The sequence below is a fragment of the Anthonomus grandis genome, chromosome 8 (assembly GCF_022605725.1).
Source record: "Anthonomus grandis grandis chromosome 8, icAntGran1.3, whole genome shotgun sequence".
Taxonomy (NCBI): Eukaryota; Metazoa; Arthropoda; class Insecta; order Coleoptera; family Curculionidae; genus Anthonomus; species Anthonomus grandis.
Window position 1 is genome coordinate 29,212,460 of NC_065553.1, and position 13,204 is coordinate 29,225,663.

Sequence of the window (13,204 nt, forward strand, 5' to 3'; positions counted from 1 at the left end):
GTTTTTAGTTTCTATTGGAGAAAAAACTTGTCCCATGTTAGTGGGACAATAAAAAAAATTATTCTCACCCCCCAATAAAAATTCTTGGGCCTATAAAATATTCTCGAATACTTTTTCCTTAAATTAGACATAAATAGCCACCTTCTTACATCTTATTCAGATACTGTAGGATTGCATTTGTCAATAAAAATCATAATTTAGCATAGTATTTGTTAGGAACATAAATTAAATATAATTTTCTGCAAAAAAAGAACAATCAAAGGAGAGTGCCAATAATACGAAAGTTTATAATTTCGTAGCTCCGATAGAGGAATTTTTTTTTCATTTTTTTACTTAACAAACATTTTTGATAGGGTATTTAATGTAATATTTTAAAATATTGGTTATAAATAAAGTAAAAAAGTCATAAAAATCATAAAAAAATATTTCTATATTTTAATGAAAAAGTATAGATTGTATCTATACTTGGGTTACCGAAGAGATGGAGTGGTCATGTGATCGTTCTGCGCTGGAGGTGTGGCCTAGAGCCTCGATAGGGTTCATGCCTTGGGGTTTTATTTAATTTTATTAGTCGAGCGGCTTTAGATCGTTTTGGTTGAATTTTCTGCTATTCGAATATTTGAATCTTCGCAATATTGAAAAGTTGAGATTGTGTTTATTTTTTTGTTAATTTGTTTGTTAACAAATAATGGCTGATGCGCCACGTACATCCCCATTATCACCCCCCAAGAAAAGAGTACGAAAACATTTAACCATTGCTAAAAGGAAGTGATTATGAACATATATAAATATATACATATATAATAAAAGATAAAAGCTACTTAAGTAATTCTCAAAACCAGATTATGATCATAAAATTATATTTTATAATGGCCGGGTTCATCAGAAAACAGCGCCCCCTGACCGCTCGATTGTTGCTCACGTATGACAATTTTTATTGGTCTTTACTATTATAGGCAAAACTTCCGGCGCACAGGTAGCGCTCGGTTCTGATGAACCTGGACAATTACACCCTAGATGTTTGACCTGGCACGATTACTTAAAAGGATTACCTATCCCTTTTCGGTAAACCCCATGTTAGCCCCATATATTAACATAACTTTGCATAACAAAATACTTAAAAGGGATTATTATATCATTACCTCGCACAACCTCAAAATCGGTTTGGAGCCATTTTACAGGCGACGGTATTATATTTAAAAAAAAGCTGTACGGTAAAATAATTGAAAATAAGTAGGCATAATTCTCCTCGTCTAAATCTGCCAAGGTTGCATCGATGGGCGGGCCTATATTTTGCGCACATCATTTACTCCATCTGTTCGGTAATCCGACTATAGATTAATAATTTAGACCACAAAATAATTAAAATCACTATAGTTGGCATAGGGTGCCAATAAATGGAAAACATGTATTTTAATTATCCTATAGTAAACACTGTCTTTTTATACACTTATATGGTTAAAACTAAATTTAAAGGAAGTTAAATATGTTTTAAAACCGTTTACTTAAACCTTATAGCACAAACATACATCTCCATATTTAACCAGATAATATTAGAAAAAAACAAATGATTTCTAATGGTTCCTTATGAAAAATCGTAATTTATTACTTTTTTTTCACTACTCTGCAACACACACGCATGATTTGCTAACCTCAGTAATGCTGAATTCAGCAAGAACTATATTATAAGTGTATATGAAATAAGTAAGGTTCCGCATTAAAAAATATTAATTCATAGGCTCAAATATTTTTCAAGAACCTTATAAATTATAAAAATATTTTTTAGTGCCAACGATTGGGTAGGCGCCAACATTAGGGTAGTTTACCACCCTATGATGTCCCTTTAACAGCTAATTTTAGTGAAACTAGCAGTGTTTTAAGTAAAAAATTAACTTCACGTGTTTGCAAATTGAGGGAATGCGTGTTACTGTTTTAGGTCAATTTATTGTCGGACTAAAAATAAATGTAAAAAAATTTATATTATAGTTCTTATAAAATTAAATATATATTTTCGTAGTACGGCTCTTAATTGTCCCCCGCCCCCTTTTATCTTTTGAATGCGTTTATATAAAAATTTCCAATTTGACACACATTATTAGCAACTTAAATATAATATAATTAAATATATCTTTAAATATATATTTAAAGACAATCCTCATGAATTTCAGTTGGAAACAGTTTTCCAACAAGATGATATTAATATTTAACTAATTCTAATCGGTGGATTGGTAGTCGAAGGCCTGTCGAGTGACCAGCCAGGTCGCCCGATCCTACACTTCTGGACTTTTTTTGTGGGTCTACTTGAAACAGAAAGTCTACGTCACTCATCCAGAATCTATCTTCGATCTACGTCAAATTGATGCATGTCGCAATATTGATGTTGCCACTTTCCAAAATGTTCGTGACGAGTTCTCCAAAAGATTATTTTACTGTCTTGAAGCTAATGGTTCACATTCTCAAAATTTTTTGTAGTGAAATAGTTACATTTAGGTATTAAATTATGTCTAATTATTTTAAATAAAGATAAAAATGCGAAAAATAAAATTTTAAGAGGTTGCTATTTTGCTATCGGTACAAGTAATGACTTAACATTCTAGGACCATAAAGCATTTAGTAGCAGCTTTCAAACGAAGTATCGCATGATACCGCCGCTATTTTGCAGTTTTGCAAAATAAGCTAGGAACTAAAAAGTAGCATTTACGTTGCTAAAAATGTGTGCCAAATTTCAAATTTTTATATAAACACACTTAAAAGATAAGAAGGGAAGAGGGAGGACAACCACACTGTAATAAAAATAATAAATGAGAATGAATTTTACTATTTATTAGCATTTGTTATTGGTTACATTTTGGTCGTCGTTTAAATAATAATTAAAATTAATAATTTATTGAATAATGCTTAAGAAATTATCTTGAAGATCGACGGCAATGTATAAGAATTGGAAATGAGCTAAGAAGTACTTTACTTATAAAATAGTGCAATATAGTATACCGCAAGGTACTGATCTCGGACCGCTATTATGTTCTTTATACATTAACGATATCTTTGTATTTAAAAACAAATAGACTAATCTCGTATGCAGATGACACTGCTCTTCTTGTACAAGGCGATAAATGGAGCGACACAGTCGAGCATTTTATACGTGAATTCGCAAATGTACATCAAGGGTTGGGAGAGAATAAATTAACAATAAATATGGATAAAATAAAATTTATGTGTTTTAGTACTCTTGACAATCATCAATGTAAAGCCGATGAAATTAAAATGCATATTTTTGTTTCTTAAATGAATATCCATGTCAATGCACCCAATTTTTGAAAAAAACTTATTAAATATTTAGGAATTATAATGGATCAAAATATGAAATGGGATAAACACATAGAAAGCACAAACACAAAACTGCAAAAATTAATTTATAAATTTTATCAAGTAAGAAATTGTGTGCCAATAAAAATTTTGAAATTGCTATACTTTGCATTAGCGGAATCAATAACTAGATACGGTTTGTCAATATGAGGCGGAACTTATTCAACGACTTTAAATATTCTTAATGTTACCCGAAAATATGTGTTAATAGTCATATTTAAAAAAAAATGCTAAATACTCAACTAAACTCTTGTTCCAGGAAGCTCAATTTATGACAGTACAACAATTACACTATCGGACAAAAGTAGAGTAATAAAGTTCAATTTTATTTATGTTTGAATAAAAAAAATTATTGGGTTATAATTTTTCGCTAAGCTTAATGTCATACTATCCTTAAACTGAAAGTAATATTTCAGTACATTTTGGTGTACTTTTAATCATTTTAAGAACGGTAAATATTAATGATTATAAAAATTGATAAGAATGGGGGCGACAAAAGTAGAGCAACAAATTGTATTTAACAGTATTTTATTTTACTTTAGTTCAACAAAAAATATTTAACACATTTAACAACAAAAACAATTGAAAGTAACACATTAGTAATTGATAGAATATCCATTATTATTAATTACTTGCTGACAACGGCGCGGCATTGAAGCAATCAACTTCTGAATGACATTTTCGGGAAGACTTGTCCAAATTTCACTAATTTTGTTTATTAAGGATTGTTTATTTGGAAACATTTGGGTACGAATACGACGTTCTACTTCTTCTCAGAGATTCTCAATGGGGTTAAGATCTGGGGATTGTACTGGTCACTGTAAAACACGAACATTATTTTCCCGAAACCACTGTTGAACAACTTGTGAAGAATGTTTTGGATCGTTGTCCTGTTGAAAAATAAAACGCAATGGCATTTCCCATTCTGCATAACGAAGCATAACATTCTGCATGATATCCCTATAAACAAATCGGTCCATCGTATCATTAATAAAGTGCATAGGGCCAACCCCATTCCATGAAAAATAACCCCATAAAAATACACTACCTTTACCATGCTTAATTGTAGGTGTTACGTATTTAGGATTAAACCTTGTATTGATTGGTCGCCTCACACGCCTCATTCCATTAAAATTGAATATTTTTTAGCGCGTTTCATCACTGAATAGAACTTTTTTCCAGTCATTGACGGTCCAGTTTAAATGGCGGCGTGCAAATGCCATCCTTGCTGCTCTATTTCTTATTGAAACTAACGACTTTTTAGCTGGACGTCTACTAAATAACTTTTCGTCTACTAACCTTCTTTGTAGTGTTCGTATACTAACCGTAACCATTATCATGCATTTATAATTTTAAAATCGGTATTTTCCAATATTTTTGGAAGTGTTGCTCTACTTTTGTCTGATAGTGTATATGTTCATTCTTTTATTAGTGTACAATCCTGTCTTAAGACAACAATATACTATAAATTATCATATAAGAAACACGTCTGCGGAGTCTGTAAAAATCCATTTTCTGACTAAAACAAGAAACCAAAGATTTGTACCATATATTGGTCCTAAATTTTACAATATTCTCTCTACAGACATTAGACGCTTCCACAACCCAAAACTATTTAATAAAAAAAATTTCACTATATTTGAGTCAAAACTTTGATATGTTTGCTAATCTTGGACAGGTCATAAAAATGCATTTCAGGTTTATACTAAACAAATTAGGTGTATAAGTCATCAATTATAATAGATAAGTTTTATGTAGTTGGTAAAATAGAATTAGGAAATTAATATAATAAAGGATGGATATGCGATTGCTGTAAGGTTCTCTTGTACACATACAGATATACAGATCGTGTTTTCGTTCGTTACTTATAGGAAACCACATAGAGGCGAAATTTTGCAACGTCGCGCGTGTACGAGTGCCTGCGACAGAGCACCGCCCCGGCCGGCCCGAGGACGGGATTTGTAAACATCTAACTTTCGTGTTTACTAATCCCGTCTTGCGTCGTTTGGCCACAAAATGTCCCAAAATATTACGCGAAAATCCAGGCATTTTTAAAATATTTATTCTAATGCGGGTTTTACAGACATGACAATGTGTAAAACCCGCATAGAATTGTAATCTTAAAATGTTTAATATGCTGTGTTTTGCATAATGAAAATTAAAGCGTTATTCTAATAAAAAATTAAATATCAACTCTAATAAAAATATAATAAAAAATCAGAAATTAAACTCTAATAAACAAACTTAACAACATATAATTTTTTAAATAAAAGGCTCAAATAAACCGCCTTCTTTCGCTAAACAAAAATTTAACCTATCGTAAAAGCTATTTCGCACCTACAAAAGAGTTTCAGGTAAAATGGAATTCGACACCTTCGACAATTTTATTTTGCAACTCTTCTAAATTTGTTGGCCTACTAAATTCATGCTTGTAAATGGTCTGCTTAAGGTAACCCTAGAGATAAAAGTCATTTGGAGACAAATCTGGAGATCTAGGAGGCCATTTAATATAGCCAGTCCCACTAATAACGGTTAGGAAAAGTATTTGTTAAAAATTCTTTTACCCTAGCCGCGTTATGAGCAGGACAGCCATCTTGCTGAAAATAAACCGATTCCAGGTTTGCATCAGGTAGGATTTGAATGGCAGGAAGAACTTGGTTTTGCAGCAACTCAAGGTACTTTTGGGCGTTTAAAGTGCCATCAATAAAAAATGACCTTATAACATTTTCGCCCAAAATACCTGCCCAAACATTCAATTTTTGAGGATACTGGGTACGAAACTGAAAACTTCTGTGCTCGTTTTCCTGAGACCAATAACGAACAATGGAAGGATTGCGTTTGCCATGTAATGGAAAAGAAGATTCATCAGAAAACAAAATATTTTTTAAAAAATATTCGTTTTTATTTGCCTTTTCCATCATGGTTTCACAAAATTCCATTCTTCGCCACTGGTCTTCAGGAAATCTTTCCTGAGTTTTTGAATACTTGAAACATTTGTACCCATATTTTTTGCAGATACGAGCAACAGTTTTATTGCTCATTCCCAGTTCCTCTCCAACACTTCTAGTGGACCGTGTTGAATCAAGTTCTAGGGTACTGCAAACCATTTCTTCCCGCCGTTCTATATCCTGGACTACTTCAACAGGTGGTTCTTGACATTTTGTGTGGCATTTTTTACAATCTTGAAGACAAAAAGATGTCTCAAAATTTGTAACCACATTTAAAACTGTTTTTGCACAAGGAATCGGTCTATTCTCAAATGTCACTGAAAACAAATCTCTACATTGTACTGCCGAATTGCCTCTATAAAACCATTTAATTAGTTGAACTCTTTCGGAAGGGGTATAAACAGCCATACTGAAAAAAAACACGAAAATAACGCTCAAAAATTATTAATGCAACGTGCAGTAATACAGCAAAGTGAGATCTGCTGACTCCCAGTTCAAAAAATAAAAACGAAAAATTCCGCCGCCTGCAAGCCGCAACCAAGCGGTGTTGCCATTATTTTGGGTAATACGTAGCTCACGATAACACGATCTGTATATCCAGGTGTACAACTATTATTTATGTAATTTGTACATGCATCACTTTTTCTGTAATATATTTGATTTGATTGGAAAAAAAAATATATTGACTATGTTGCACGCATAATTAAAACAAATGCTCACTAAATGGCAGCAAAAATTGTACTGAATACATTGTTCAGTTTACCAAATACGCCTTACAGAATTTGAACTATTTTTTTAATATCAATAAGGATAACTTAATATGATAAACGTAATAAGTAATGCCCAAAGCAATGTCCAACAAATAATAAACACAATTCATCTTGGTAACAAATTATTTCACATACCTAGCTGTTCTCAAACAGTGTTCTGCTATATTATCCAGGATACATTTAAGTGCGTTTTTACAGTTTTCTGCAAGGTGTTCTGGCTATGCGCAATTGTAGTTAATAATTAAGAATCTTTAAGAGATAATTTTTTACCCTTTTCAAACCCCATATTACAAACAGTGTATCCAGAAAGCAAAAATAAAGCGCGCAACTTTGTACGCAATTAAAATAAAGAAAACTCTTCGTTTTCTAAGTGCATAAAAATAAGATAAAAATTCCCTACACTAGTGATAGTCAAGTTCATATATTTCTCAATAATCTATTTTTTAAGATGTTGCACGCCGTATTACTGCTGGCCGGTACGGTGGTTTACTGCTCTTCATCTTCTGCTGCTCTTCTTTGCTCAGGAGATGATTTCAGATGTGAAAATAACATTTGTGTACCTGCCCATGCCCATTGCGATGGCAAAAATGACTGCGGCGATTTTTCAGATGAACATAATTGTGGTAAGTAGCTCCTAATTTTACAAAATTAGGCATTTTGTTATGGTAGACTGAATTTAATTTAGAAGAAGATTAGTATTCTATATGAAGTAAGCTTTTCCAGTTTAGTTATTATTATTATCACTATGCAAAAAGTTAAATTTTTGAAGAAAATACGCCAAATAAAATTTTTATCAGAACCATCTCCAAAGTTACCTGCTAAAATCAGTAATGCTGCAATACATGCGTCGGAAAATTTTAAAATTGGGTTATCTCGAGCGTCATAGAATAGCAAGGTAGCTTCAAAGAAATAAACATCGCTCTGACCAATACCTATTTTTGCTTTCATTTTTCCAGCAATAAGCAGGTCCTAATGTGAGTGACGATGTCAAGTATTTTAAGGTAAATAACTAAGTCCAAGTGATATAGGTGCCGAATTATGAGTTAAATTCTACTTAATGGTAAATATTAATATAATTGTTTTTGATTGAGGGCAATATTATATTTTTGGTCTTTCTGAACAACTTTAATGACCGAACTCTTTTCATATGTGAAAACTGAAAATAGGTCCGTGAAAAGTCCGTAAAAATAATGAGCTGCAGTATTTTTCACTACTTGTGAATGATTTTGTTACAATGCAATGTCATAAAACCAAATGCAATGTTGCAATGTTGGTCTTAATTGTATGATTTTAAATAATCCATAATATACTCAGCAATGGTTTTTGATTTTATTCCAAGCCAATAAGAAACAAAAATGCCATTCTTTGTGCTGTCTTTAATAAGCATAAATTTTCCTTACCACCTTTTAAAGAACTTGGCCTGGATTCGGTTTCTTCTGTATTTTTTCTTCGCATTCTTCAAGATTGAACTATTTTTAACAGTTCATTTTGTATTGGAACTAGATTTTTAACTGAATCTACCGTCTTCTGTGAAATACCAACGCTAAAGTTACTGGGAATACTAGCGCGCAACTTTAGGTTCTTAGCCTCTTTCTTCCGCTCTACTACCCTCCAATGGGAGCATGAGAGGCCGGGATTTTGAAGCTGCAGAAGCCTCAGGGTGTCTTTATCCGTCTTATGCCTCCGTCACATGCCTAAAATTTCCTTTAGATTATTGAATCTAGGTCTCTTTGAGAAAATGGATGACTTCTTTCAATTATGCCTAAGATCCTAATGTGCATGCCTAATCCATAAGATCTCCCGGAGAAGGGTGGAGGGGTGCACTGCTGTCAGCATTAAGTTCTCCCTGAGGAAAAAGATTTGGGAGCATATGACGGAGCTACTTAAGACTTTCTTGGTTCATGGTCATCTTAGGATGTCATCCCACTGCAGTTTTACACTGCCTATACTGATTGCGTATAGCTAACCTGAGGTCGGGACCTAGCAGTCTTTTGGTTTCGCCAGTACACTATAGGTATGCGTGGACCTAGGTGTCCTGAACCCTTTGTTGCGTTTGACGGAAGGCAGCTGCCTTGAGAGCCGGGGGACCTTCAAGTTTCTCGGCTGCCCTAGCCTCCCTCCACCTTCTTTTCTCAGAACTACTAAGGTTCTTTAATTTTAGCTAGACTCTGTCGAGAGCTCTAACTAGATCTTCTATATGGGTGAAAAGGAATTCCAGATTCCCTGCTGAAACAGAGCCTCCAAGTGGGAATATATGTAGGCCCTACAAAAGCAGCGCCCGCAACGTTTTCATGATTCTAATGGTGACCTTTTAATTTACAATACATTATACATCATTTATCATTGCTACCATTATAAACATTACAAAAAGGTAAACGATCGCGATCACTGACGTTTTCATATGAAAACGATGAAAAAGAAGTCCTTTCAGTTTTATCTTCTACCAAATCAAATGCCCTAGGTTTGGATGGCCTAAATAGTGAATTGTTGAAACTTTGCTGTCCACACATTTTAAAGTTCTTAGTTAATGTGTTTGGAAGGTGAGTAGCCAAACGGAAATGGTGAATAGGTGAGGTTAGTGGCTATTTAAAACGCATAGTATTTTTTTGTTTTTCCTCAAATTTAAGGAGTAATATATTTTTTCCTTTTTTTATTAGATTTTCCCCGTTTTTTTAATTTTAACCCTCAATTTTTTTTTTAATTTTTGACCAAAATGGCGCACAATTAATTTTATTTTAAAGACTAATGTAGTCTCATTCAGATTTAGGTAATAACTGAAAAAAATATTTAAAGAGAAACTAATAGTGGAGTAACAAACTTCCTCAAATCAATAGAAAACAATCTCTTTCAACCATTCTAAAACAGCTAAACCTATTGTGCCCTTTTGTTTCCATAACCCTTTCCTTTACGGGTTGATTAAAAAGAACATATTTTTTACTTAAAATCGTTTATTTATAAGTCTTGCTCAAATTGATGGCCATTGTTTCTAATACACGCGTAACATCGCTTTCTTATTTCTCTTGTGGTATACTGTAATGTTAGTTCCCGTCTCATTATTACAAAAGCGTCATTAATTTTTCCTATCAATTGTTCCCTTGTATTTATAGGTTCGAAATACACAAGTTCTTTTGCACGGCCCCAGACGTAAAAATCAAGCGGCGTCAAATCCGGTGATCTTGCAGGCCATGGGATAGGGCCATCTCTGCTAATCCAAGTATTGGGAAATGCATTGTCTAGGTGCTCCCGGATCGCCAATCTCCAGTGCGCTGGGCACCCATCGTGTTGGAATGTCATTTGTTCTTCATTGAGAAAATTTGGAACCCCGTTCAAGAGTTCGGGCAGATCATTTAATAAAAAATCCAGATAATTATCCCCATTCAAATTATTCGGTAAATAAACCGTTTTGGGGCCCAATAATGCAAATTATGAAAGTTGGTAATTCCCTCCCTTGAAAACTTGGATTCATCTGCCCTCAGTATGTTTTTCAAGAAATCGCGGTTATTCACGTCCATATGTAGCAGGAGACGGCAAAACTGAATGCGTCTTTGGTAGTCGTTTTCTTCAAGATCTTGCACGGGAGTGTAATGAAAGGGATGCTTTCCGTTGGCATGAAGAATAGACCAGACCTTCCATACACTTAGGTTTAGATTGGCAGCTACAGTCCGGATGCTCGTTGAGGGATCTTCGTCGCTTCCAGAATTCGTTCGTCATCAGCAACATTACGTTGCCTGCGAACTCCAGGTTCACGGCGATTTAGACTACCAGTTTCTCTTAAGCGTCTAAAGGTCGTTTCAAAAGTATGACGATTAGGTTGGCGTCTATTGGGAAAACGCTCTTGGTAAATTCTTTTTGCTTCTCGTCCATTTCCATCAGCTCTACCATATGCCATTAGGATATCGGCATACTCTTCATTTGTAAAGGCACCAGCCATAGTAGGCAACAGTAACAATAAAACAAAGTTAACGAAAATGAACAACAAAAACAATATGCGTAGAGCGGAGTTAAAAATACATGAAGTAGCGGAGAAAGACAAGTCTCTAATAAATAATACTCGTATTATGGTTAGTGACAGGTAACAGTTTAAGGTAGCGGGGCACAAAGGGAGTGTCGCTGAATGATAAAGGAGATTATAGCGTAACAGGTTTAGCTATGTTAGAAAGAGGCATAAGCTTATACCTGCTCAATTAGGTTGCTTTCAAGAAATTGGTTCACGCGTCCTTGAAGACAAACTTAATTGTTTTTCGTAACTTACCTAATTATTTTTGTTACATGTGGCACATCGTTAGAAAGACTATTAACTAGAGAAGTTTTTTAACACATTTTAAAACCCTACAACTTTTTTTTATTATTATTTTTTCCATTGTAAAGTTAACGTAACATTTTTTTTCTATTGATTTAAGGAAGTTTGTTACTCCACTATTAGTTTCTCTTTAAATATTTTTCTCAGTTATTACCTAAATCTGAATAAGACAACATTAGTCTTTAAAATAAAATTAATTGTGCGCCATTTTGACCAATACTATGCGTTTTAAATAGCCAGTAACCTCACCTATTCACCATTTCCCTTTGGCTACTCACCTTCCAAACACCCTGTATATAACTGAGCATACTGACGTATACGTTTCCAGAGTTCTGGAAAATTACTAAGGTTTTCCCGCCACCAAAAACAAAAAATGAAGAATGATTATAATGAATTACGGCCTATATCAATCTTATCACCATGTTTAAAAATATTTGAAAAAATTTTAGCTGCCAGACTAATAGAACACTTAAATGCATACGATATTCTCCCAATATGTCAATCAGGATTTAGAAAAGGCTGCAGCTGTTGTACAGCATTATTAGATGTCACTAATTCGATCATGTCAAGTCTGGATGCTGGAAATTTTTGTGTTCTTATACTATTAGGTTACACGAAAGCTTCTGATAAGATAAATCATGAACTACTTTTTGCAATATTACACTATATTAGACTTTCTGAAGATGCTATTAATCTAATCAAAAGTTATTTATCCGAAAGAGTTCAATATGTGCAAACAGATAAAGGCTGCTCGGATAAAGGTTCTGGGCTTGCACCGTTGCTTTTTTGTATTTATACTTGTTACATAATACATGCAATTCAACACGGTACAGATTTCAGCTTTGCTGATGATACAGTACATAACATACAATACGTACATAACAGTTACTCTACACCAACATACAAAATAATGTAGCACAAGCACAGTTACACATTAACGAAGACTTTGTTTCTTCATGTTTACAAAAGGCATATGCGAATCTAAAATTACTGTATCCGCATAGGCATGCATTAGATTAGAAACTAAAATTAACTTTAATAGACGCACTTGTATTGAGACACTTTAATTATTGTGATGCCGTTTATGGTCCCTGTTTGACCAAGCAGGACAAAAATAGAGTGCAGCGAGTTCAGAGAGCCTGTTTGAGGTTTATATATGGTATAAGAAAATTCGACCCAGTTATTCACAAATTAAAACCTTCAAATTAGCTTGACATGTAAAACCGTCGTAAACTTCACTCAGTTGTTTTGTTTCATGCTTTAATTTTCAACAAAAGCCCTTCACATCTTTACCAAAAAATTTAAATTTAAATCCGACATTCATACCTTAAATCTAAGATTTAAGGGTTTGCTATCTGCACCCTTGCAAGACAAGACATAAAACAAGTCTATTTAGCAGATCATTCTCGTATAATATTTACATGCTATACAATAATATACCCTCGGCCTCTGATTTAAAAAGTTTAAAACCAGCATCATTCAAATACCGTTATAAAAAAACTTGCTAATGAATTCATAAACCAAATCTAAACTATTGCTTTGTATTTTATAGATATACTTTATAGCCATCGGGAGTATATTTATTATCAGTTTTATCAGTTTATCAGTATTACCTTTGTAGCTAATTAAAAATTATTTTTGTGTTATCTGTTATTACTGTCAAATAAACCAATTTATTATTATTATGATTTCTAGTATACACACCCTCTCAGCCAATTGGCTGGATAAAATTCACCCACCCCCGGATGCAAGTATTAAAAGGGTTGAGCTCTGTCAATAACTCTTATACCTGTAAAAATTGTCTCACGGCGCGGCAAGTG

At 33.6% G+C, this 13,204-nt stretch overlaps 1 protein-coding gene across 2 annotated transcripts in view; it reads left to right on the forward strand.

The window, feature by feature from the left end:
- LOC126739453 (vitellogenin receptor) overlaps nt 1–13,204 on the forward strand; it is a 127,700-nt gene that overhangs the window by 11,168 nt on the left and 103,328 nt on the right. For both annotated transcript variants that reach the window (XM_050445134.1, XM_050445135.1), the window contains exon 2: nt 7,533–7,707. In XM_050445134.1, coding sequence (XP_050301091.1) covers nt 7,533–7,707 — 175 coding nt within the window. The remainder of the gene's footprint in view (nt 1–7,532; nt 7,708–13,204) is intronic.